Below are 27,185 nucleotides of genomic sequence, written 5' to 3'. Positions count from 1 at the left end.
TGCATTCTTTTCCATTGTGCATTAGACTGTGATCAAAAGCAATGTCCCCTCCTCGCTTTCAACACCACTCCAGAGATCAAAGGCTTCTCCACTCTCACACCATCAAACAAAAAAAAAATAAAAAAACAATTCCATAATATATTTACTTTGGAATACTTCAGACTGGTCCTTGGCTTCATAAAACTGATAAGGTTTAATTGATGCTTGACAAAAATAAAAAAAATGCAAAGAATACAGCACCAGATTTCATAACTAATCTAATCACAGTAAGGCATGTACAAGCCTTTGATGTTAATTCAGTTGTCTTTTGGGCCATTCCAAATGCACTGCGCTAAATGACAGTGTTATTGAAGTGACATTCATGCCAAGCACTTCACATGTTCCAGCTCACAGCTGCACTATACTGTACAGTATATCCTTTTAAAGGTGGTCCAGCAGCAGGCCAAAGTGGCTTTGCTATTTGACCTCTTACACTTGAGTATTGGATTATAGGCATGTAAGATTACTCATTTCTAGAAAACCACCATTTCTTCTGCGCCTTTATGGAATGGAAACTACATAAAATAAATTATTTGGGAAAACAAAATATTTGCACTCTTTATCTAAAGTGTTACCACAAACTATAGTTTCCAAAAACTAAACTAAAATTTAAATTTAAAAATAAACTTTTTAGTTTCAGTCTCTAATAACTGAAAAAAGTATGAATGAATCAATTCCTTTTGGAAAAATAAAACTAGCGAGACATGATTCTGTTTTATTTTAAAATGTGTCAAATGCACAGACCACTTTCAAAATGTCTCATAGCTATCACTTACTAAGATTTTGTAAGACCTTTGCTTTTGTTCAGTCATACTTGTTATTACTGTGTTTCTCAATGCAATCCTCATGAGCCGTAGTTTGGCAGGCTTTGGAAGTTTTTTTTTAATTACAATTTCCTTTAAAGAAGCAAAAATATTTCAGTTAGTCAAATTAAGTGAGAAATTAGTTCAATTATCTAAGACCTCTGTTGGAACTAAAACATAGGACTGTCTGGCCCTTTAGGACTAGAGATAAAGTACTCAGTGTTATCCTTCCTTTGAAAATTAATTTTAACAATGCTCTAGGACAGCAGAAACACAGAAAGTGTCAGTTCAAAAGATTACTATTTATTAATAATTTTCCAGCTGTTTGTACTGGATTTCTGCGTAATAACAAATCATTACTGTAGTACAATAAGATTATTCTAACGACTCAAGATGTTTTTTTAATTCATTCAATATGTATACTGTACTGTGGTTACATTTTTTTCTAAATGGCTGAAGAAGAATTTTTGTCAGAAATGACCTTGAACAAATAAGTTTTATAAAAAAACATTTTAACCCTGTGTTCAACAAACATGCTTTTTTGGTGTGTTAAATATTACGTTTTTCGTCATTATGAACTCTAGAGCCAATGAGGCATTGGAAATCTGAGTATTTTATCTTTGCAATGCTTTGCATTGCATACAAATGATTTATCTTTTTGCGGATATCTGAATGTATTCCAAAACCATAACATTACTTTGCTCATTAAATTCATTTTCAAAGGGATCAATTTACTGTATGGAATGTGACTTAAATTCCTCAGGGCAACTTACTGTTTCTTCTCAACTTTTATCTTATTATTAAGCAATTGTTTTCTAAAACTATGCACTCCAACTTTATTCTTTCACAATTTAATTGAATAGAAATTACATGCGCCATCTTTGTTGTTGTTTACATTCCACCTACGGCAAACGCAGAGGCAGCTGTGATGTCATAAACACAGTCACAGCCAGGCTACAAACAAAGCACCCTAGCGCTTTTATAGCTACTTCAGGGGACTTTAACCACGTCTCTATTTATACCACTTTGCCTACTTTCCACCAGTTTGTTAAGTGCCCGACCAGAGAAAACAAAACACTGGACTTATTATATGCCAATGCTAAGGATGCATATAGTTCCACAGCCCTTCCCCCCCTTGGCAGATCAGATCACAACCTTGTCCTGCTTACACCACTATACACGCCTATTGTCCAGCGTCAACCTGCGACCATGAGGACTGTGAGGAGATGGTCTCAGGAGGCTATGGAGGATCTACGTGGTGCTTTGGAGGTTACCGACTGGGATGTGCTGTGCGAACCACATGGGGACGACATAGACAGCATGGTGGACTGTGTCACTGACTACATTAACTTCTGCGTAGACAACACCATCCCCACCAAAGACGTACACTGCTTTCCCAACAACAAACCCTGGATCACCAGCGACCTGAAGGCTTTTCTGAATAACAAGAAGAGAGCCTTCAGGAGGGGGGATAAGGAAGAGGTCAAGCATGTACAGAGGGAACTAAAGTAGAAGTTAAGAGAGAGCAAGGAGGAAGGTAGAGGACAAGCTACAAAGGAATAGGGTGAGAGATGTATGGAGCAGCATGAGAAAGATCACTGGCTTCAAAAAGGCTGGGGGTGCAACGGAGGAGAACTTGGAGATGGCCAACGAGTTGAACCAGTTTTTTAACAGGTTTGATTCAGGGCCATCTGTGACTCAACACCCATCCCCCCACAGCCACACGCTCCCTAACCCTTCACAGCTGTGACTGCCCAACACCTCCTCCATCCCCCCACAATCATGGCCGCCTACAGCTACGACCCCCAACAGCTACTCACCCACCCATCCCCCACAGCTGCCATTCTCCAACACCTCCACCATTAACACCTGCAGCACTGACAGCGCTATGAGCACCATCCCCCAGGCCAGGCTGACCATCACGGCTGAGGCTGCACCAGGGTAAGGCCACAGGACCAGACAACGTCTGTCCCAGAGTTCTGAGGGCCTGTGCTGATCAGCTGAGCGGAGTGCTCCAGTGACTGTTCGACCTGAGCCTGCGCTTAGAGAGAGTCCCTGTGCTCTGGAAGACATCATGCCTGGTCCCGGTACCAAAGAAAGGGCGCCCCTCTGTCCTCAATGACTACAGACCAGTTGCACTGACTTCTCATGTCATGAAGACACTGGAGAGGCTGGTCTTATCCCACCTGAGACCCCTGGTTAGCTCATCACTGGACACCCTACAGTTCGCCTACCAGCCCTATGTTGGTGTGGAGGATGCTGCAAAGGGCCTACTCACACCTGGACAGGGCTGGCAAGACCGTAAAGATCATGTTTTTTGACTTCTCCAGTGCCTTCAATACTATCCAGCCCTTACTTCTAAGGAGGAAGCTGGAGGAGATGCAAGTCGATGCCTACATGATCTCGTGGATCACTGCCTACATGATCTCGTGGATCACTGACTACCTGACAGGCAGACCACAGTCTGTGAGACTTCAGAACTGTGTGTCTGAACAGGTAGTGGGTAACACAGGGGCTCCTCAGGGGACAGTTCTTTCTTCATTCCTCTTCACCCTCTATACTTTTGACTTTAAATACAACTCAAAGTCATGTCACCTGCAGAAGTTCTCAGATGACTCTGCAATTGTGGGATGTATCAAGGGTGGGCAGGAGGAGGAGTACAGAGGACTGGTCAGCAGCTTTGTGGAGTGGTGTGGGGAGAACCACTTGGAACTGAATGTAACAAAGACAAAGGAACTGGTGGTAGATTTCAGGAGGAAAAAGGTCAAACCTACTCCTGTCAACATCCATGGGAGTGGCGTGGAGATGGTGGACTCGTACAAGTACCTGGGAGTGCACATCGACGATAGACTGGAATGGTCTAAGAACATTGAGGCCATCTATAGGAAGGGACAGAGCCGACTTTACTTCTTGAGGAGGCTCAGGTCCTTCAATGTATGTTGTAAGATGCTACATATGTTCTATCAGTCGGTGGTAGCGAGCACCATTTTCTACGCAGTGGTATGCTGGGGCCCTGGGATTAGAGCAGTGGATTCTAAAAGGCTGAACAAGCTCATCAGGAGAGTAAGCTCTGTCATTGGGTCTGACCTGGACCCCTTGGAGGTAGTGGCTGAGAGGAGAATGGTGTCCAAACTAGAGGCCATCATGGACAACGTCTCCCATCCCCTCTATGACAGGCTTGTAGAAATGAAGAGCATGTTCAGCAATAGAATGATTAAACCACGGTGCGACAGGGAGCGCTACAGGAGGTCATTCTTACCTTCTGCCATAAGACTGTACAACGCATCCACCTTGCGTCTGGGCAGAGGCAACATTGACAGTGACCTGTTTCTGGACTGAACAGTAAACTGCTACATCTCTTCTTTCTCTTTTCCCGTTTACAACCGTTTTCTGTGCAATATATGCCAGGGACCCGTGTGATACATTTATATTTATATTTACATCTATACTTATATTCATATGTGCAATACGATTTTTCTGCGTACTGTTCTGTTCTAGTTTGTACTTTGTGTGTTCTTGACTGTGAGTAACTTTTTTAGTGCACCCCTCACTGTACTGATTGTATTGAATGTATTGTATTATTATTATTATTATTATTATTATTATTGTTATTATTGTTATTATTATTATTGTATAATTCTTTACACTGTGGCTGTGTTGTCTGTGTTAAGCTGCTGTTGCACTGCAATTTCCCTCACGGGATCTATAAAGTATCTATCTATATTGTACTCTTAAATTTACTTTGATAGAATGATTGACACTTGTCTTTTTGACAAAACTCAAACTAGCAAGAAAGGGCTTTACATGAGAGATGCTATGTAGCTACTTTATGTATACCTATAGTAAAGTACATCACAGAGATCAAATCAGTCACATACTTTGAGTGGCTGCATTTTTTATTTTAAATTCAAAAATGAAATTTGAAAATATTGCAAAAAAATATTCTATGTGATCTTAGTTCTTATAAACGTGTTGTTCTTTGCAATGCCTTTGAAGATTTTTGTGTCTTTTTGTGCGGTTATATAATGGTCAATTAAGGTAATGTACTGTATAAAATAATATATATATAAAGCTACTGTAACTAAATTACGAGACATATACATTGCTTTTATGCCTAATGTTCATTCTCAAGCAGATTCCAGCTTTTCACCAAACATTGACATTTGACAAATGGGGCATTGTGTAACCATCTGTATTTTCCATCTGGTCATACAGCAGATTGTTCAAAATAACTCTGTTAAGAATTAATGATGCAAGAAAAACAAACATGCAGTTTATCACTTGTCTTTTACAAAGACAAACTATATTTTAAACCAAAGCCTATAGTATTAACCTTAGAGGTCAAAATCTCTCCACCCCTCTCTCTAAATCTTTCTAATTTCTGCAGAACTATTTGCAACACAACCTACAAGAAACAATGAGTTTCTTTCTATAATTGTTTTGTTATATTTTAAAAGAATATTTCTTGAAAACGAATTTTTGACAAGAGTAAGAACTACATCTGACTATATAAAGTACCAGGTAAATATATAAATAAACACAGTAAATGTTTACTGAGCTTAGCAAGAACAGTCTGTTTTCTTTTCCTTAAAGTGCAAAACATGTAGCAGAATCTTCATCTTTCTTTCCCTGAAGTTTTTTTTAAATCACTGATACTGAAGGCAGATAGTTTAGTTTCATTCTGACAAAATACACATGATGACACAAACACATTGCACTACTTGACAGTACAAACATTACACTTCTAAGAAGACCCATGAATTTGATCATCTGAAGATCTATGTTCCATTTCTCCTTTTCATTACTTTATCTACCTAAAAGAGGTCACAAAATCTTGAAAGCTTTTGATTTATCCCTTCTGTGAAGTTTACTGTATTTTAAAAATCCCTGTTTTCTCTTGTTGTTTTTCCATCTGTGCACAATTGCCTTTTGAGTAGCCCTATTCTACAGTACCACTTTATGGTTACTATGACAATGTAAATAGTACAGCTGAACAGTCACATGCTCATTTTATTTTACTTATTTTTCTTCTCCTGTCTTTTGCAGATGAGAGTTATTATTAGCAACATAACCAAATCAAATACCTGGTAAGCTCTTCTTTTATCTTCATGGGTTCATGGGGGTAGAATTTCACCCTAAAGCACATGGTATATGGTGAATGAGCTGAAAAAAAGCATATAAGAACAGATAATCAAAAAAAACTTTTATTACTAAAGTGAGTCTTATCAAAGGTTAACCACAGTATGCTTGGTGAATCACAATTGTATTGGGTTTTTTTTACAAATGGTAAACAACCTGCGGTACCAGGACTCTGCATTCTCAATGCTTGCATCTTGCAGATTCTTTTCATTTGGTTCATTCCTTCCAAGCTTTTATTTACTAATTTGTAATAATTACTGCCTTAATTAGGAAAACATTCATCATCTTCAGTAGTTTATTCAAGATTCCAATAAAAGGGCATTCCCAATTCCAGTCCTCCGAGCGTGCAATCCAGTGGTTTTCTTTCTCCTCAAGTTAGAAGTAGCTCTTCTCCAGGGAGAAGTGTTAAATTGATTCAATAAAGACTAATTGGAGTAATTTGGAGTAATTTATCCCTTCTTCAAAGCCTTAAGTTGTTGAAGATTTATAGAGACAGAAAACCAGATGGGTTCTGGACCTGAAAGTTCCAGAGTTGAGGAACCTTGCAACTTGAAGGATTGTGGGTCTGCAGGACCAGAGCTGGAGATTGTTGATTTAAACAGTTCACAGCATTGTTCCAAATTCCCGCAACCTTTTACATAAAAATACATCAAGTATTTTGAATACTTCCCTCATAATACTGTTCTTTAACCCTGTTAGAGTACAACATCCCTCTAAGAATGATAATGTATCAGGTCACTCTGGACTGATTCTAGAGAGGCAATACTGTATTAGAACTGTGGAGTGTGTTTAGAAGGCCCTGCTTTAAAAGTGAAAGCGAGAGTGTCTAAAAAGATTTTCAGTATTTTACCATGCAGTTATAAATTACCCCCCCCACTTACACCTTCAAACACACATTTTACAAATCGAAAAAGGATACACCTGAGACTCATTTACAGATTTAAAATCCCATTAATTACTAGTAAAATACATCTCTGTTTCTTATTTTTTTACATATTTATTAATGTTTGAATCTGTGACTCCCTGGAAAAAGGAATTTTCTTGACGGAGATTTTGGTGAAAGAGATCCTCTTTCTTCTCTGTCATCCTTTAGACAACTAATTTTACCCACCCTTAATCAGATTGATAAAAAAATATCAGAAAGTCATACATAATCAGTTAATTGCTTAGTGCTGTTAAGGGTCTTAGCCAACTGGAGGCAATCCAAGACACTCTGGGCACAAGACAGGACTTCTCTTTGAATAGGCTGCCAGTTAACTGCAGGACACACACAAGCAAGCACAAGGAGTCATTTTAGAGACACTAATTACTGTACCTAATCACCTAGCCTGCACTCATGGAAAAGCCACAAAAACATGGGAACTTCACACACAAAAGGTAGCCCAGACCTACAACAAGCCCGGGGCCCAAGTGCTGCTAGGCAGCACTGTTAATCACCAAACCACCACGCAACGTTAAAAGCAAATACCTTAGAAAAATGATCACTGAAAAGGTACATACTGCTGTATATTCTGATTAAGAAAGAAAAATGTATTGGAGTGGAAAATTCCAGTTAATGGATGGAGTTAAATGAGGTATTAACAATGAGGTTAAAATAAGTTTCAGTAAAGTGGTTATTAAGTTAATTATTTAGAAAATACATTTTTTATATAGAATACTTTCAAAACACACTGAAAAGGTTTAGTATTTGAGCTGTCTTTTTACATTTTTAAAGCATCTTTCTGCAAAATCTGTAAATGTAGTTGGATTTCTCTGTGAGACAATTAAAAAAGACTTCTCCTTCAAATGTGAAAATCATGTAAGTTGTAAAGTTTTATATTATTATGATAATTACATCAAGGACAAAATAAATAAAATACTATCCTTAACAAGTATAATAGGATTTCAGTCACAGATCTTTAGAATCATCTTTAATTCAAAGGTATCTGCAAGCCTACATACATATTCACCACAATATCATATCCTTTAGCATGGTAAAATGTTACCAAAAACAGTTCTCTTATCATTTTCAGGGATGACAGCATCAAGACACAAAGGCAAGTTGATTGATATTAAGCCTTGTTTTTCCATATTTACATAAGAACATAAAAAGGTTCCAAATGAGAGGAGGCAATCAATCTACATAATGCATCTTGTTGCTGGTAGCTAAGTGACTGAAGGATGTCTTCTTTTTTGAAACAAGAGACTTTAACAACATGGAACAACATGGATGGACAGCCTTTTTTCTAGATTCTGACAAACCTCTGCATAAAGTTGTCTCCTGTTTTCAGTTTTTAAATACGCATGGCTTTTCACTAGTCAGAGGCACAAGATTACAGTTGCACAAGATACAGTGAGCCTGCAAATCATTGGCAGCCATCACTACTTAACAAAGCATAACATCTGCAGTTTAAATGAATCCTCAAAAAGTAAGTCTAGAATTTGTCTGTGGTAAAATGTGAAATGCAGACCTGGAGTATATAACACTGCAATGCAATGAAAACATCAGATAATTGTCACAATCTTTTTGCAAGGTTAAAACAAAGCTTCTTTATACATGTGCATATATATATAAACAAAATAATGTCCATGCAGTTTTTGCATTGACAATAATTTCAAGTTGTAATCCAGAAAACAGACAATTGTGTGTTTTCTTTCTAAATGTGCTGTCATTTTAAAACTGAGTACATTATTTTTTAGGAAAGCTTAAACACCCTCAGGACAATTTTCAGAAAGAGGCAAAAAAAAGGTCTAGGTTACAAAATGATGCCTAAGTCCTGATTAATGTAAATTAATATTTAATTTAGTTATGGTTACACGAGACATGCATTTATGTAATTAGAAATTCACGACTTTTAGAAAATGTTATGTGACCAAGCTCATATTTTGCCTCTTTTTTTTCCCCTTTTTTATTGCTTAAAATTCTACTTTTCAGGTAGTCCTGAATAAAACACTGATGAATCAAGCACTTACTAAAAAAACAGATTTCACATTACGTAAAACTGAGACACATATACCATTGGATTAATAATTAGAATATTTCAAATTAACTAATAATTCTAATCACTGGGGTAAACAATTGCAGGGTCAATAATAATTATAGACATCCTGTGCCGATATCTTTATAACCAGACACTCGATTAATGACTCTCAACCAAGACCTTCTAAACATATTCAAATGTGCTGTAAACCATAAAATACTTAATCCTTTTCAGTGTTTCAGTCTGTCACAGAAATAAGCCTGTACCATCTGGCCAAATGTTTTAAAGCAACGTCTATTTTTAACAGACACAGAAAAAAAGCCACCAACACTTACATTTCATTTGCTTCACAATGCACTTGTTGGGCTCCAGCCAGTGCTGAAAGAGAAAAATGGACAGAGCATTAGTTCATCTAAAGAGTTTCTAAGCAAAAATAATTTATTGAGGTAGCAAGTTTTGGATGCTTCACATTTCTGCAGTGCCAGTGCAGAAAGTAAACATTGTTGCATTTCTGAAAATTCAGCCACAATGCAGTGAAGTTATGGTAAACAAAAGAAGATTCTGATATAAATGTGTGATTATTTTTTTGTCAGATAACACTGGGAAAAAATGTAACACCCCTTTTATGAAATGTAGTTTAAAAAATGTGTTAATGGTAAATTTGAATGTGATATTAATATCCTGATTACATTTCAAAAGTACATTTTAATTTTCCAAGCCATAAATTTTATTTATTTTCATCCTTTTCATCCTTTGAATATGGAAAAGTAATACCCAAAGAAGGTTACAGAACGCTGACAATCCAAAATAATTTGAGCTTAATTACATTAAAGCAGCATTGCAGTTAATGAGGCTCATAGGCAGTGCCTTGCAAAAGTATTTGCCCCTTTCCAATTATGTCCCATTGTATTGAATTACAAATTATACATACAAAGTGGTTAACCAAAACTTGAATGCTAAACATTTATGGTAAGCTGGTTAGCTAAAAATGCTACAGAGGTCTATGGCTGAGACTGGAGAAAATGTCCATGAGTTTAAGGTGGCCATTGGGGCAGAGTCACAAGAAGGAAGCCATTACTGAAAAAATAAAGCTCAAATCCCACACGGAGTATGTAACAAAGCATTTAAGGGATAATGCAGACGTGGCAAAATACTTTTGTGGTATGATGAGATAAAACTGGAACTGGGATGGAAGTTGCACGATCCTGATATGTAAAGTTGGAAGAGACTACTCCAGAAAGAGTCACAGCTGCAACTGCTGTCAAGGTGTTTCTGGTGAGTATTGACTCAAGCGGCTGAATACTTACGAACTCATCAGATTTTGTTTGGAGTTTGAATATTCAAGTTTTGACTAAAAATATTCACTTTAAAAAAACAGAGGTACATACATCATTAAGTAAATCAACCAAATGGAGCCCCTAATTGGAAGGAGGTGTATGCAGTATACAACAGTAACGGATAATGTCTGAACTGGAACTGGAAATTGAAGAATGCCAATATGTTTTTTTTTGGAAATGGAATGTCACCAAACAGAAATAAATGATGAACTAGAGCTTTAATTTCTGTGACAGTTAATGGATGAGTTGGACGCTCTTCAAAAATGTCCACATGCTGAAGAAACTATTATTTAAAATTTAAAAGCATTTTAATTGAGAAATGCTGCAACATTGTTGCACATTAAAACAGAAAATCAAAAATTTTAATTTAAATGGCACACTGAAACGTAATTTGCATGTACGTAATGCTTGTAATCAGTATTCTTTTACGTGACTCAAAAGCTTTCCACTCAATGGAACAAAGAGTAATGTACCAAAGAAATGTCAAAATAAATATCACGATTATACAGACTTTACTAAGATAATTGATTCTAAATCTACTTAAACAGATGGTCACAATTATGAAGTATCTACAGGTCCCTGAGCAGAGGGTAAAGAGTTTGTGTTTCATTATGACTTTAAATGCATGACCAGAATAGTTTAACTTAATTCAGAACAAAGAAAAAAAAACATGTGAAAAGATAAGATGAAGTTTCCAGACTCTTGGACTTAACTTGACAGGATGAAATTAAAAAAGCCAGTAAAAGTATACACTGGAAGACACACTCTTTAGATTGTGTGGAAGAATGTTTACAGTAAGTGCAGCTGAGCCGTCTAACAAGGGCTGGAGTGTTTTGAAGAGAAAAGCGGACTAGTGAATAATATCTTCTGCAATGTCTTTTTTGAAAAGATAAATAAATGTAAACACCAAATATACCTTTAACTACACATTTAACAATCAAGAACCCAGGACTCAAGATTAAATTTATACCGAATATTCAGCCCAAAGTTAGCTTTTCCACACAGATGTAATGTGCATGTGGGCACTGTATTCAAATCTAAACATTAAAAGAAACAAACTAAACACTTTGATTTTGTGTGTAATTCAGAATAATAATTTAATCACACATTTGACATATTTCAAGTAGATTTTTATATTTATATTTTCGATTTTTATATTTTTTTGAATCACAAATAGAATGAAACTTTTGTTTCCAACTATCGTCTTCTACCTTGCTTTAAGAAACATATATTTTATATCACACTCTTATTACAGAGCAAGTCTTATTATAAATGGGCAAATTTTAAAATTGAAATGGACAATTACTATACTTTTCACAATCCTTAATTGGAAAATCCAACTTGTAAATAAAGTTAACTGTACCACTATGACTCCAATATGAACATAACAGAGGTGATAATGTACACTTGTCCAAAGTATGTACTTTTTTGAGAGAAAAAAACTGGAGAAATGATGTGGCACTGAAAACACATTGTGAGCAAAAAGACACCTGGGCAAGTACCTAAGTTTAGTGCTGCACAGCAAGCTGAGATTACCCTGGCTGTGCTAGTTGTGCATTCCCATTGTACCTCTAAGAAAGGTACTTCATTCACCTTGCTCAAATAAATATACTGCTGATCAAGAAGTCATCATTGTTCTCAACTAACTCTTCTTAGTAAATAAAGTTAATAATAACGAATTTCAAAAATCACTGCACAGAAACAAGCCACTAATAGTTTTACAGGGGATTCTAAAATGTTATATAGAGTACATGTACCTGACAAAACATTATTACTGACTGATCCAAAGAATGGAATTCTCACACATTTAAACAAACAAAAGGAGGGAAAAATCTTTAAGGTAAGAAAAACTATCTGACCAAAATATAAAACAATCAAGTGATGAAAGAATTTTTGTTCCAGCCTGATTAATTTTGCATTTTGTTATATAGTAACAGATTTAAATGATTTCCTTCAGACTTTATTATTCTTTCTGTATAAAAAGAAATATTTGAATAACTCTATTATTTCTTTTAGAAAAAATGTTATCACCGATGTAGGTGTACAGTTTATTAGCAATATTTTTATGTTTTTACTTCAGTTTAATCCTTTTTTAAAAAATAAATACATAAATAAAGGCATCATTCCAGTATGGTACATTTTTTAGCTTTTATGAGTCATGTTGTTTCTCTCACCAATTAAAAACAGGTTCTCTATGTTCAGGATTCAGTACTACATCTCCTGGGCTGACCGGTGCATAAATCTAGCATATAAGCATTAATATTGAAATATAAAGAGATGTAAATAATTTACAATTAGTTACTAGGATCGGCAGATAGAGGGTTGTTTCCGAGAAACATCAGATATATTGGGAAACTACTGTGGAGCTTTCCTGTCTCACATTTCCATGGTAACCAAACCTAAAACTGTCAGAGCTTATGCTTTTACCATGTTTTCAAGTCATTCTATGAAAATGGGCAAACAAAAGAGTTGTTTTTTGTCCCTGAAGCTGATCCGACATCAGTAAATTACAGCAGAATCGAATAAAGGAAGATTAGCTATTTTATTTCCACAAATCTAAAAACAGTATGAAGCACAAGCACCATCCCGATGGCAAAATACAAAATGTCACTCTTACAAGTTAAAAGGGAAAAAAAAGAGCGCTAAATACTGGATTACAGTCCTGTGAGTGAGCGGATTAATTTGTAGGAGTATGTAAGAGGCGTTCAGCTGTCGTCAATGTTTCCATGTAGGAGTAAACTAGGAGGCTGAGACATACAATGACCAGCTGTAAGCCAGTCTCAGACACACTTTCTCTTGCTGTGGAATTGTTTTAGAGAAAGGCACATAGTTCTAAGCCACCCATGCAATAAAATAACAATACTTTCTCTATGATGGCAGATAAATACCTAATGTACTACACATAAAATTAATCTCACAAAAGGACCTTTATGAATACTCACACTTTGTAAGCTTCCAGAAACGGCGGTCAGAAGGATTCAAATAATCTCTTGAAAAATGAAACAAGCAACTTCAGACCCTCATAGTTAACCACCTATATTGAGTCTATAGGAACCATTGCTTGCTAGATCCCTCTGTCAAGGTAAAATGCTTAAAAGGACCTATTTGACATTTCACAGTATTTTCAGTCATATGAAATGTGTCATTTACTGTCTGAATGATGTCTTCAAGACTTTCCTCTAGTTTACTCTTCAAGAAAGGAAAGGTCTGTACCATAATCACCACCATTCCATTGTGTTGAATACATGGATATATATAGGCTGATTGTGGGTCTTCTAATTCCACCTATTCTAATTCATTTGGGAATTACAGACTTCTTGTATGACAGCTTTAACTGCCTTTAATCATTTTACTTGTAGTGGCAATGGCTGCAGTGTTGTCTGTCCATATACATTCATTGTACAGACAGCTGTAGAAGCCCTTTGGAGGACAGGCACATCATCAAGTTTGCTGATGTCCTTGTCAGTCTCCTCTAAGACATAGACTCTGATCATGGGCCTGTGGTGAATTATTTTGTTGAATGGTGTCAAAAACCAAAGATATGATCATTGATTATAGAAAGCAACCACCAGCTGCAAAACCAACAGTCTTTGAGTTGCCAAAAGTTAGAAATATCTTAGCACTACTGCTGATTACAACCTAAGCTTTGAGGAAAAGATGGATGCCACATGTAAAAAGAGCCAACATCGATTGTTCTTCCTGAAAAAACTCTACTCTTTCTTTATTTTGTGTGTAAAACAACAATGACTTCAGTCCATAGAACTTTTTATTGAACCTAAGGTTCACAATAATCACAATTATCGATGCACAAGAGCTACAGCTGTCAGAAATCTATGCAGAAGGCTAGTATAATCATCGATGGTCATGAGCACCATGAATTTGAGCTCCTTCCACCTGGGTGTCAATTTAGACTACCCACTTTCAAGTGCAATAAAACTAAGTTAACTTATTCCCACAGCTATTAACCACCTTAATTTGTACAACTGATTGTATATTTCACTTGACTTGATTTTTTTCTTTCTCATCATAAATGTATGTCTCTTATTTGTTAATGGGCTCATGTTGTGTTAAATGTATTGTGAATTAATGTACCTTTTACTGTACCTGCCTGCAAAGCAAATTTCCCATCTGGGACAATAAAAGGAGGTAAGTAAGTCTCTATCTGTCATTTTTCCAACCGAAAATATAAGTTTTGTATCATTCAAATTACGAAGAAAGTCAGGCGAATCTTGCACAGTCAATGACGGCACAGGGGTTCAGGCAATTTATATTTTTTAGTTGTTAGAGGTTTTTGTTACCTACCCTCTGTTTTTCAGGGTCAACATATCTGATGCCAAAGTAGTCCTTCTCCAGGAGGCTGTAATGGTTGCAAACATGGTCCAAAAGAAACTGGCCTTTTGTATCTCTCTGCAGAAGAATCACAAGAGAAGAAAACAAAATGAGAAATAATTAACAATGGAAAATTCCTTCTCTATAGTGTGCAAAGACATCCATATTTTATCAACAGTACTTCTTTATTACCCCTATTCCAACCCTGCCTCTAAGTGAAGCAAATAAGGCATGAAATAAAATCATTTAAGTTAAGATTGACAGTAAGATTCAATGTAAGCCACACGGTGACCTATTTGAATGGCTTGTATTATACGTTTTGCTTAACAATGAGTATGAAATATTTAAAAAAATAAATATGGCATACGAGTTACAAAACATACAGTAAATATGCATGTCTAAATATCAAGCAATGTGCTTTTTTCCTTTATAAAATAATAGGTAATTCATTATAACAATGCAGTTATGGCATGAAATACAGTATTGAACAATGTAAGGCTTCTCTCTCTGTAGAAAACTCTAATTTCTATGTAGTCACTCAATCAAGTTTTCTTAGATCTCAGAAGATGACTGATGTTAGCCTAGTCACAAACAAGTCAGAAAGGGAAAATCAGACAACATAAAGCACAATCTCATTATTTTGTAATAATTTATATTGTTTTAGCTTTCCTTTAGCTGGCATTGTGATCTCTGCACCATCGATGGATATAGGGTGGCTTTTGCTTTCAGAATAATAAGGATAATTTATTGGATACAACAATAATTCAGTTTTCAAACTTGTGGACATAACTCACTGTAAGTTTTACAAGCACATGAACTTCATATTAATGTATGGTGATTACACCCAAAGTCTTTATATGCTAAACGACTTTAGGTCTAAAGTCAGAACATGCCTTCTACATCATGGGGAGGTTGTATCTCAAATGATTCGCTTGCTATCTACATAGTAAACTTTTCTTTGTCTATGGTGAGGATATAAGGCAGAATTGTTCCCATTGGGACCAACTTCAGAATCATCATTCAGTGAAATTAGATACCTTTCATAGGTGGTATTTAAACCCAAGCCTTTACAATATCCATTGCATTATTTTTTTTCAGTTTTTCATTTTGCACGTTGTATTACTGTTTATAAAATTGTATCACTTTTTTCAACTAAACCTGTTAAGGAGAACTCATTATGATTTATGATAATACTTATGCACATTTTACAATTTATAATGCTACCACTTTTCCTAAGTTTTTAATCTTCAGATACGGTTCTGATTCTTATTTCTGACAGGTTAGTCTGAGATAGTATTTTACTGTCAAATTACCTACTTTACCTACTGTACAGTATTTCCAACATTGTGTAAATGTGTTACGAGTTATTTTTGGACCAATTTTGAACTGGTTTTATTCAAGTTTGAAGGCGTTTTATTACTTTTTAAAATTTCTAGGCTGATTAAAAACTAGGGTGCAATCTGGGTTACAGCTCAGGACACTAATCGTGCCTTCACTAACATGACAGAAAACAGACTTAAGATGCTAACAACTATATAAATGATATTTGTAAATGGAGACAAACACCTTTGGTTATTCAAATGACCAATGACTTCTTTCTCAATTCTTTTTTGAAGATATATGGAATCATAGACTGAGGAAAGATTCTGGGTCCAAATTAATGGCAAAAGGAGACTCTAAAACGAAAGCCAATCTTCTGCTTTATAGCAGTAGCTTTACAGAATAATTGTAACCAGTCAGCACTCTGAGGAATTGTTTATGTCTTATAATATTACATTAGCTAAAAAACAATAAAGGCACTTGGGAAGCTAGAGTAATGATGAGCCCTGGCTCATCATTAATGGATTCAATCAGCTGCATATTGTTTCATACTGCACAAACATTAAATCAGAATAAGTAACAGGTTTATTCCATGCTGAAAAAAAGAAGAAAGAAAACATAACGTTTCAGCCGTGGAGCCTTCTTCAGGTGAAGGATATATTACTTGTTCCTTTGCAGCCTACGCATGCTGACGCAGCTACCCACCTGAACATTAAATCAGAATGCCTTTTCAGCGACAAAATTTGGTTTAGCTTTTCTCATTTAATCTAAGGAAAATAATGTCTATGGGGTAAAAACTGTGGGATTTAGCGATTTAAACTCAGTTTAGGGTTTCCTGCTCAGCTTTCTAAATTCAGAATCTAAACAGATTGTGCGCATAATAATACTCTAAAACTCCTCCATATAAACTTAGAGCCCATCTTTGATGTTTCAGTTTAAATGGCCTTCTACTAGACTTTCACTTTAAAACTAATCTATCACACTGCTGTCTTGAAACAAGTATCAGCCGTGCTGAACTTACAATAAACTTGGACTAAGAGCAGAGCATTATTACATACTGAATGTGGGAATGCCACATGTAATTGCATTTTATTGATCTATGATTACAACTAGGTAATAAATTAGTCTATCCCAACTGGCAACTATCAGCTTGACTTTATGGATTGCACTGCTCAGCAACAACAATTATTTGCTGAAGCAATTAGAAATTGCCATGGATGGGAAAAGGCTGTGCAATACAGCAGCAATTATGAAGTCAATAAACAAATTTTAGATCTATCCTTGCCTGAATACTTTGTCAGTTTCGTCAATGACGAGGGATTAAACAACACTTGTTTTCCATTCTTCTCTAATGACCCAAGCTCAAGTTGGAGACACACATAACTCGAGTGTAAGGAGTGCACCTCAGAGAAAATACCTGGGACAAATTAGGAATACATTCGATACAGATAAATGCTTTATTATCATACTAGGCAGGCAGTTAAAACATCATACATTTCATTTTTCATTCTTATGGGACACCAAACAAAGTGACAAAGCAAATGCAAATGTTAACGTTGTTGATCTCACACCTTACTCTACATATTCTGCAAGTCAGACCTTCCCAGAAATTGTGACAGCTTTGCAAGACCATCTATACAGCTAAAAGAATATTTTGCCCCACTATGCATGCTAGACATTCCGCAAAAAGGAAAGAAAAAGGGAGTTCAGAAAACTGAAACACTTCCTTATGTGTATAAATGTTACAGCCTTCTTTTTATGAAAAGTCCAAAAAGAATTTAATTTGTTTGGGGAATTATGCAACTTTTTTGTTATATTAAACTCTAACCTGATGTTTATACGAGGTGCAGCTGAAAAACGGGCTTAACTTGCAAGCTTAATATTACAGCAGTTCAATCTGGACTAATTCCATGGATAATGACAAAAAAAGTTCTAATTACAGCATTATTGATAAACATACTTTTGTGATAATTCTAAAGTTTGATTCTTAAGGAAAATAACATGGCTATGCGTACATTACACACAAACTGTACACAAGATGCAAGTACAGTTGGTAGGTTCACTATTTGCCATCTACAGAGAGATTACATATACATGAATGATTAGGTAGCGATCTATTGAGCTGGCCTGGAAGTTTCCCCTTGCCGTTTTTGTTTTTTTAATGTTATGCATGAAAATAATTCCTGAGGGATATACCAAACACCACAGACAGAACAGTAGAGTGTTCTGGAGCTAAGGAGTTTATGAAAGCATGTTGCAATATATGTTGTTGAAGTACTACAAGTAATACATGCAAATAAACTTAAAGCCTTGTAGCTTAATAAAATGGTGCTTCATTTTTACATAAGCTACGTTGGATTTCACCAGTTAACTCCATGCGTGATGTTACAATTTACCATGTATTAAATTATTTATATTTATAAGTTGTAGATGTTCTCTTCTTCGCTTTCACTTCAACATTATTAAAATTATTTTAGAAGAGATAGATACCAGAATTTTAAACTGAGAATAAAAATAGCTTATTTAGCCAACAGTGAGATTCTAATGGAGATTTTATGTGAGGTAGTCTTGCCTGTCTCTCTGCCTCACTCAGTCTCTTTACAGTGCATTAAGTCACTCATCTGCAAAAATTCTAATAATAGTAGAAATAGTGTCTTCAATATAGCCAGTTGTCTGAATCAATGCCCACTCTCAAATTTCAGGATAAACATCATCTCTTTGCCATGTGTTCAGTACAATAACAAGAATATCCGGAAGGTTACAATCAAAAGGTGGACTTTCAGCTCATCCATTTCACTTGTTGTTGGTAACTTAATGATGCAAGAGCTCCATTAAGCCATGTCTTAAAGCCATGTCTCCACAGAGTCATCTTGAACATACAAACCTCTGTGTAAAAAAGTGTCTCCTGGTGCTGTCCTAAAATATTTAAGGTTAATTGGCTCTTGTGTTCCCAGGTCCTTATATCACTGCACATCTTGAAGAAGTATCCTGTGTTAAGATGATGACACTCTGTGCAGACCAGGAATTATTCTGGGTGCTGTCCTTACTACTGCCTATTGAGCAGTCATATCTTTTTTATAGTTTGGTGACCACAACTGACCACAATATTCCAAGTAAAACACTGCTTATCAGTAACTACAGCTTAGTTCAGATAATCTTATTGTTACTGAAGTGTTTTTAACCATTATACTGACATCTCACCGACAGAGTTGGCATAAAACTAATACATTGGACATTAAAACTTGCTGAAGTTTCACCTCCATAAACCCAATAACTAGTAAATAGTCTTTTCTCTGTCAGCAGCAAGTAGGTATTGTACATGTGAATATACAGTATTTATTCTTCATAGAAATGCCTAGTTTCTATCAATGGTTTAGTAATACATCTACATATACTGCAGCTACACCAGAAACATCATATTCTCATTGTTTGTAATAATTATAACAGGGCACCACACTGTCATGAAACTTTTGTTTCCAAACAATTCTGAGCTATGTACTGTTTACCACAGATTGAATCCTAGTTTGAAAAGAAGCGGGTGCACAGAATGGCAAACTGAATGTTGAAGATTAAAGTCTTAAAAATCACCAGTAATCAAATTTCTTGAAAACCAATCCAATAATACTTTCATTATGAACTATACCAACCCTACACACTCAAAAAATAATCAGCTTTAAAAATCATTTTGTGTGTTCTTTGAACAAGAGAATTTATTTTACAGTGACATTAAATGAGATAATATTGAAATGTACTGAGGTTTATGAAGAAAAGAGACATCTAGCCTGTATCTTTCATTCACAAAAAAATATAGTATTCACGTCACTTATCTCAGATATGAAAGTACATGAAGTGTTCAGATGAAAAACATCACATATACAATTAAGCAATGCTTTGAAAATCAAATTAGGTAAGTACCACAATTAAGCTGCCAGATACTGAAGCACCCCAAATCTCCCATTTAAAAGGTGGAATATCATTTCTCCAGCTTCCCAGTTCAATCCCTTTCACAACATCTACAAAGACAATTCAGGCATGTTTAATGGACAAAGTTCTTCCCAGCACACCACAGAAGGTCTGCAGTACAGTCTGTGATGAGAAAATGCCTCCTTAAAGCTATCATATCCTATCCGTATTTATCCTAATGACCAGAATCTGTTTTAAGGACAATCATCAGCAGACAAATCAGCAGAAATTCATAAAGTGTTTTTCACTCAAAACATTATCTTTTTGTATTTGAACTATTCAATTTAAAAACATTTGTAAGACATGTGGAATGTTGTTTGTAGCTTACTAACTCCCTAATCAAGCACAAAATTTCTATGGATTAATTGAAACATACTGTACAATATTTCTATTAAAATTATTTTCCCTCATTTTTCACAAGAAGAATCTCACAATATCAAGAAAACTGAGAGGATAGTATTGTGAAGATAAAGGACAGTCTGAATGTATTTACTTGTATTCATCTGGCAGAAGCTGTTATCCCAAGCAACTTTAAATTACATCTGGTGAAGATGCAAAGGATGCATGTGTAACCATGACCTAACACTTCCCTACAGCAGGCAGTAACTGGTAGTGTACGGTGCTTGCACACAGGTTAACATCAATCACGGAAAGCAGAGTACAGAAACTGGCTGGTATATCAGCATTAGTTGTAGGAACTACACTTCCAGTAAACCTGAAGGTCTACTTCGTGAGTCCCTAAGCTGCAGATCAGTGTTGATATCCTGCAGGTCCCGCCCAGAGCTGGTAGCTTTACCAGTGGTGGTCTGTTGTCAAAGGCACGCGTTGAGAATGGACTCAAAAGGGATTCCTTATTTAAAGGTTTATTTTCTAGAGAAATGAGAAAATGCCATGGGAGTGATTCTAGATGTTTTCTCAGGATGGTACAGGACAGGAGTACTGCAGCTGGTAGCGGGGAACTAATTACCAGCCTGCGCAAGGACACTGCTCCTGACTCCTGTGCCACCACCTTGTCACCTGCTTACACCTGCAACAATAGCATGTTTCATATTTTACCTTAATATCCCTTTTCATTTGTTTCTTACTCTTTAAACCCCTTAACCCGGTAGTCAAGTACTGAGCCCAGTTGGTTTTAAAAAAATGGAATGGCCACACAAAACATGCTTTTAACATGATTTTTGTATCATTTTATGCTATTCTGAGACCTTCCAAAGATGATTATTTTCACTTTACACACAAAATGTATGGCTTTTAAAAAATAATACAAATATTTGACAGCAAGAGCAAAGGGATTTAAATTCACTATGTAAGATAAAAAACAATCAAGAGAGTTGTGACAATCCTTGAGATGAAATGGGACCTTAGTTCCAAGTAATACTCATTAGGCAAAATTAAAGATAAGCATAAACATACTAGCTGTTTATTTGACAGCATAATTGTACATCTGTATGCTGCAGATACTGTAAATTACAGCCCACAAGAAATGAAATGTCTGATTTCCATACTGAAAAGGCAAGGCTCAAAGGGGAATGAAATGTAACAGTTTTGTAACTGTTAACCAACCTTAAATAATATAGTAAATTTCCATCTAGAAACCCTATAGAAAAAGAAGTATCACCCTTTACATTTGTTAAATGGGAAACCTTTCAAGACAAAGTAAAGTATGGAATATTAGAAAGTAGAACTGATTCTAATCATACTGGAACTCTCAGATAGGGGGCGGAACAACCTCTCACAATTTGCAAGTTGCGTAAATCAGATAATTTATGCACAGGAGAACAATGGAGAATTATAGTGAGAAACTGGCCTGTTAACTCACAGACTTGTTTTGGTATTGCTTCCTTTAGCAAGTTACTGTACATTACCATGATAGCTGAAGTCCACCTTGCAGTTTCCTGTATCACAATTTGCTGGGACCTAACTGCAACTATAAAATGACACAATATCTTATATATCACATAGAACTTACTGTCAATCAATTAAGATGAACTGTAACTCACAAAACCTTAAAATGCAGCTAAATAAAGAATTGAAGTATGACACAGAACAGCCTTCTCAAGAGAAGAACTTTTAACATTGTTTTGCTTCAGAAAAAGTGCAATGCTCAGAGTCAGCAGGTGTAAACTACATAGAGACTGTACAATGTCCACTAGGGAGGAATTAATGTAGCCAAATACAAGACACATTTCATGTCATTGATTCGAACCATCACACTAACTGAAGCATTTTGTTCTCAGAAAAAAACACGTCATAGGATTGGCTGGAAACATGTTTCCTGAAGTAAATATATCACGTCCCACATGAGACAATTCAAGGTCTTCAACAAAACTGATGAACCAGATGGAGCTAAATATACCCCCACAAATTTACAGTTTCATGCTCACCCTTAAAGCAATAACCATAATCACAGACATTCTGAGATGCAGAAACAGGCTCGGAAATTGTTCCCTTAGCTATGATTTATTCTGCTATTCTGTTGTCAGTGATACAGTGTTTAGACACGAGAACAAGTCTGTGACCCTTGACTGTCATACTAATGAAACCAAGAGTGAATTACTTTTAGTATTCCTTATAAAACAGCATTCATTAATGTTCAAATCTGCAAAGGTGCACAGGCACAAGACTAAAAATTAAAAGCAACCAAATAAATAGAAAAAAATGATACCATATTCACATGGAACGCACAATTACATTTAATGTTCTTCAGATAATGACAAAACAAAGCAGTACCTTGAATTAAAATTCTGTTTTTGTAATCACCTTGTGTGTGCTTCAGCTGTTGTTTATTTAACCAGTACAACCTGCAGAACACATATCATGTATTATTTGATCATTATTATTTAACATCACTTTATTAATCCTTCACAATTTCTTGCATTAGGAATTATCTTTTCACATACCCCAGCTTGCTCTCCATGAGACACACAGATAGGGAGAGAGCGTGGGGTCAGAGCGCAGGGTCTGCCATTGTATGGAGTTGGGGTTAAGGGCCTTGCTCAGGAGCCCAACAGAGTAGAATTCCTCTGCCAGCTGCGGGATTTGAACTGGCAACCTTCCAGCCACAGGTGCAGATCCTTAGCCAAGGAGCCACCACTTTGATATTATACCTCAGATATACCACATGTCATTCTGCTGCTCAGAATTATGCTTTTTTACTGGGCACTTAAAGAAACACAATTACATCTAACTCATATTTTTTAAACCTTCTTTCCCTGTATCTATTTTAATTTATTTTAGGTCCACCACAATCATGTCCTATACTTTTATGATTTATATACAATCAGTTATGAAGCAGGTCAAATATTTTGTCAAAATCAAACTTGCCAATGGATATATTTCAGGACCATCCACAAGATGGGTATACACAAGACGAATTATCAACAGCCTTAAATTATTGCCCTTTAACTATATTGTGTAGGAAAGTGGCAATATTGACTGCAAGTTATAACCTGCCCATAATTAAAGGTGGTATTCATTGGAACGTTGCCAGCATTTTTAAAACATAAGTACGTAAGAAATATCACAAACAAGAGAAGGCAATTCTCTTGGTAGTTTGTAGTTAATTGTTAGTAGTTAATTGAACCAAGGATATCGGCTTCAACAAAATGGCTCTTTGTGTCATACTCCCACTCCCACAACAACTCCCTGTTTTCAATCTTAAGTGCACTTCCAAAAAGCTTCCACTTGCTTTCCATGTGCTCTCTGTTTCATGTTTCAATGCCCACTCTGAGAGAAAGTGTCTTTATTATCCCCAGGGTGGGGGAGGGGGGGACAAGTAACGATATGGATACAGGTATGAATGAGAACTTATTGAGAAACTGTTGGTTTTGAAGTCGGAGAGTCAGTATCTGCGTTCTGATGGGAGTAACTGGAAAGTATTAAAAGGGGATGTGAAGGACATACATGAATGATAGAGTTAGATCAGCGCCAATGACCTTCTGCCATATTTTCATAAGACTGCCCAGTTTGTTCTTGCTACTCAGACCTTAAAATACTTAAGGTTCCTTAAGAAAAAAAGACGCCGTTGACCTTTTCTGAGGATCAGGCTAGTATTGGCTTCGAAATTAAGCTTGGAGTCCAGAACTGTTCTACCAGCTCCACTGAATCTCCCCCGATGTAGGTTAGGGTGGGAGTGTGGGTGTTCTTCCTAAAGTCAATTATCATATCTTTGGTCTTGGACATGTTTAGCTTGAGGAAGTTTTGTTCACACCAGGTGGCAAACTCATCAACGATTGATCCATCTGCAAATTTGATTATGTGTCTTGAGTGGTGATAGCTCTTGTAAACCTTTGTGTATAGAACAAAGAGTAAGGGAGACAATACACATCGTTGGGGGGACCCACAGAGGAATGCTTTTTGTTGGATAAGACATTGCTGTCTCTCACCCTCTGAGTTCTGCCTGTTAGGAAATCAGTAACCTAGCTAAAGAGATTGAGATCAAAACCAAAGTTTGACAATAGCTTAGTTGCCAATAGGTGAGGTTGGATACAATTAAATCCAGAGGTGAAATCCACGAACAGCAGTCTAGCATGGGTCTTGTTTCTCTCAAGGTGTTGGAGGACTAGATTGAGATGGCATGTTATAGCATCTTCCACCCCCTACCTGCCCTGTAAGCGAACTGTATTCTTTTCATAACCAGTTAGGTGATGGCTACTGGTGTGTAATCATCGAGTGAACTTGACTTTAGCTACTGGGTTGACAACTGAATCATTCCACACTTTAGAAACCTTTTGTTGGGTTAATGAAGACATCCGCTGGGTTGTCTTTGTTAAGGGTCTTTGAGAATTCTTAATACTTATACAGTATGTTGTCTCCTTGTAGTCTTCTCTAAAACTAAAACGTTTGGTTCCTTTATCCTGTCAGAATAGACAATCACTTAAGCCCCAAAATCTATCTAGTTGCTCTTCTCTAGACTGCCCAGAGCAGCAACATATTTCTCTAATATGATAGCCAAAATTGTACACACAATTCTAATATTAAATATGGCGCCGTGAGTGCGGCAGCCTGTTGCAAGAGCTCCAGTTAGTTTGTGATTTGTGTGTCCTTTTTGTTGTTACTACCGGTAGTTACATTAGTTTTAGTTTGGGATATCGTTTACTTTCGTTTTTTTTTCTGTTTTTTTTTCTCTCGGAGTCATGACGGTCTCTGAGCAACTTTTTAAATCGGCGTGTACAACGAGCAAACCGGGCTCTTTTGTTTACACCAGAGACCAGCTCTTCATGTTACGGAAGCCGGCAGTGTTCTCGGGTGAGCAATTGGAGATCCCCAGAGAACTAATTCAACGGAGTAGAGGCTGTAGATCCGGAGCAACGTATCGGGTTAAAAAAGGAGGTACAAACCTTCTTTACCCTCCATCATAATGAGGAATGTACGATCTCTTGCCAACAAGATGGAGGAGCTAGCGGCGCTGACGAGGAGCCAGTGGGAATATCGTGAGTCCTCTATTATGTGCTTCACAGAGACTTGGTTGAACGAACTGGTTCCCGACGCTAAAGCTACAATAGAGGGTTTTCAGATGGTGCGTGCGGATCGGAAAATCAAGGAGAGCGGGAAAAAGAGAGGAGGAGGGCTAGCAGTGTTTGTGAGTAACAGATGGTGTAACTTTAATCATATAACTGTAAAAGAACAGCTCTGCACCCCGGACATTGAGCTACTAGCAGTTAGCCTGCGGCCATATTACCTACCTAGGGAGTTCTCGCAGGTTATTGTTGTGCTGGTATATGTCCCGCCCTCTGCCGACGCAGCCTCAGCGTGTGACGTCATACACACTGTTACAGCCGGAGTACAGACTCGTCACCCACAAGCCATGTTCTTGATAACTGGCGATTTTAATCCTGTTTCGCTCTCCTCTACCCTGCCTACTTTTAGTCAGTTTGTTAAATGCCCTACTAGAGATAACAAGACTTTGGGCTTGCTGTATGCTAATGTCAAGAATGCCTACAGCTCCACATCACTCCCCCCCCTTGGCAGATCTGACCACAACCTTGTTCACCTCCTATCTCTGTACAAGCCTCTTGTACTACAGCAACTAGTAACCACCAGGACAGTGAGGAGATGGTCAGCTGAGGCTAATGATGCACTGATGGACTGTTTTGAAACAACGGACTGGGAGATACTCTGTGAGCCTTATGGAGATGACATTGATGGTCTTACCCACTGCATCACTGACTACATAAACTTCTGTGTTGACAGTGCAGTGCCCACCAGGAAAGTGCGCTGCTTCTCCAATAATAAACCCTGGGTCACCAGTGATCTGAAGGCCATCCTAAATAGGAAAAAGAGGGCTTTCCAGGCAGGTGACAAGGAGGAGCTGGAGCGAGCACAGAAAGAGCTGAAGGTGAGAGTTAGGGAGAGCAAGGTGGCTTATGGGAGGAAATGGAGGACAGGCTGAGGGAGAGCAATGTGAGAGAAGTGTGGAATGGCATGAGGAAGATCTCCGGATACAAGTTGTCCGGCGGCCAACAGAGTGAGGGAGGCCTGGAGAGGGCCAATGAGCTGAATTTTTTCTTTAACAGATTCGATACAGGGTCCACTGTCCATTCACCTCACAGGCCTTCACCCCAGACACCCTCTTCATGTCCTCAGTCACCCCATCATGTGATCCCTCCTACTCCTACTCCATCTTCCCCTGCCCTCCTCGGCCTATCCATCACAGCTGACCAGGTCAGAAGGGAGTTGAGGAGACTCCATGCAGGGAAGGCAGCAGGTCCTGATGGTGTCAGCTCCAGGGTGCTAAAGATCTGTGCGGACCAACTGGGTTCAGTGCTACAGTACATCTTCAACCTCAGCCTGAGATTAGAAAAGGTTCCGATGCTCTGGAAGACATCTTGCCTGGTGCCAGTACCCAAAAAGGGGCACCCTAAAGTCTTGAATGACTACAGACCAGTGGCACTTACATCACACCTAATGAAAACTCTGGAAAGGCTTGTACTGGACCACCTCAGAACCCTGGTGAGTACAGCACTGGACCCCCTGCAGTTCGCCTACCGGTCACACTTGGGAGTGGAGGATGCAGTCATCTATCTGCTACACAGAGCTAACTCTCACCTGGAGAAGACGGGGAGCATTGTGAGAGTTATGTTCTTTGACTTCTCCAGTGCCTTTAACACCATCCATCCACCTTTACTGAGAGATAAGCTAAGGGCGGTGCAGGTGGACACTCCCCTGCTGTCCTGGATTATAGACTATCTGACCTGCAGGCCACAGTATGTACAGCTACAGAGCTGTGTGTCCGAACAGATTGTTAGCAGTACTGGGGCTCCACAGGGGACTGTCCTTGCTCCATTCCTGTTCAC

At 37.3% G+C, this 27,185-nt stretch overlaps 1 protein-coding gene across 1 annotated transcript in view; it reads right to left on the bottom strand.

The window, feature by feature from the left end:
- frmd3 (FERM domain containing 3) overlaps positions 1–27,185 on the bottom strand; it is a 99,411-nt gene that overhangs the window by 36,434 nt on the left and 35,792 nt on the right. Inside the window, exons 2-4 of the mRNA XM_088911780.1 lie at positions 14,581–14,685; positions 9,277–9,319; positions 5,927–6,005 (exon numbers count right to left, since the gene is read on the bottom strand). Of these exons, the coding sequence (XP_088767906.1) occupies positions 5,927–6,005; positions 9,277–9,319; positions 14,581–14,685 (227 nt within the window). The remainder of the gene's footprint in view (positions 1–5,926; positions 6,006–9,276; positions 9,320–14,580; positions 14,686–27,185) is intronic.

Source organism: Atractosteus spatula, chromosome 3, assembly GCF_055471065.1.
Source record: "Atractosteus spatula isolate fAtrSpa1 chromosome 3, fAtrSpa1.hap1, whole genome shotgun sequence".
Lineage (NCBI taxonomy): Eukaryota > Metazoa > Chordata > Actinopteri > Semionotiformes > Lepisosteidae > Atractosteus > Atractosteus spatula.
The sequence above is the reverse complement of the archived record's forward strand: the minus strand, read 5'-3'. Positions and strand labels throughout refer to the sequence as shown.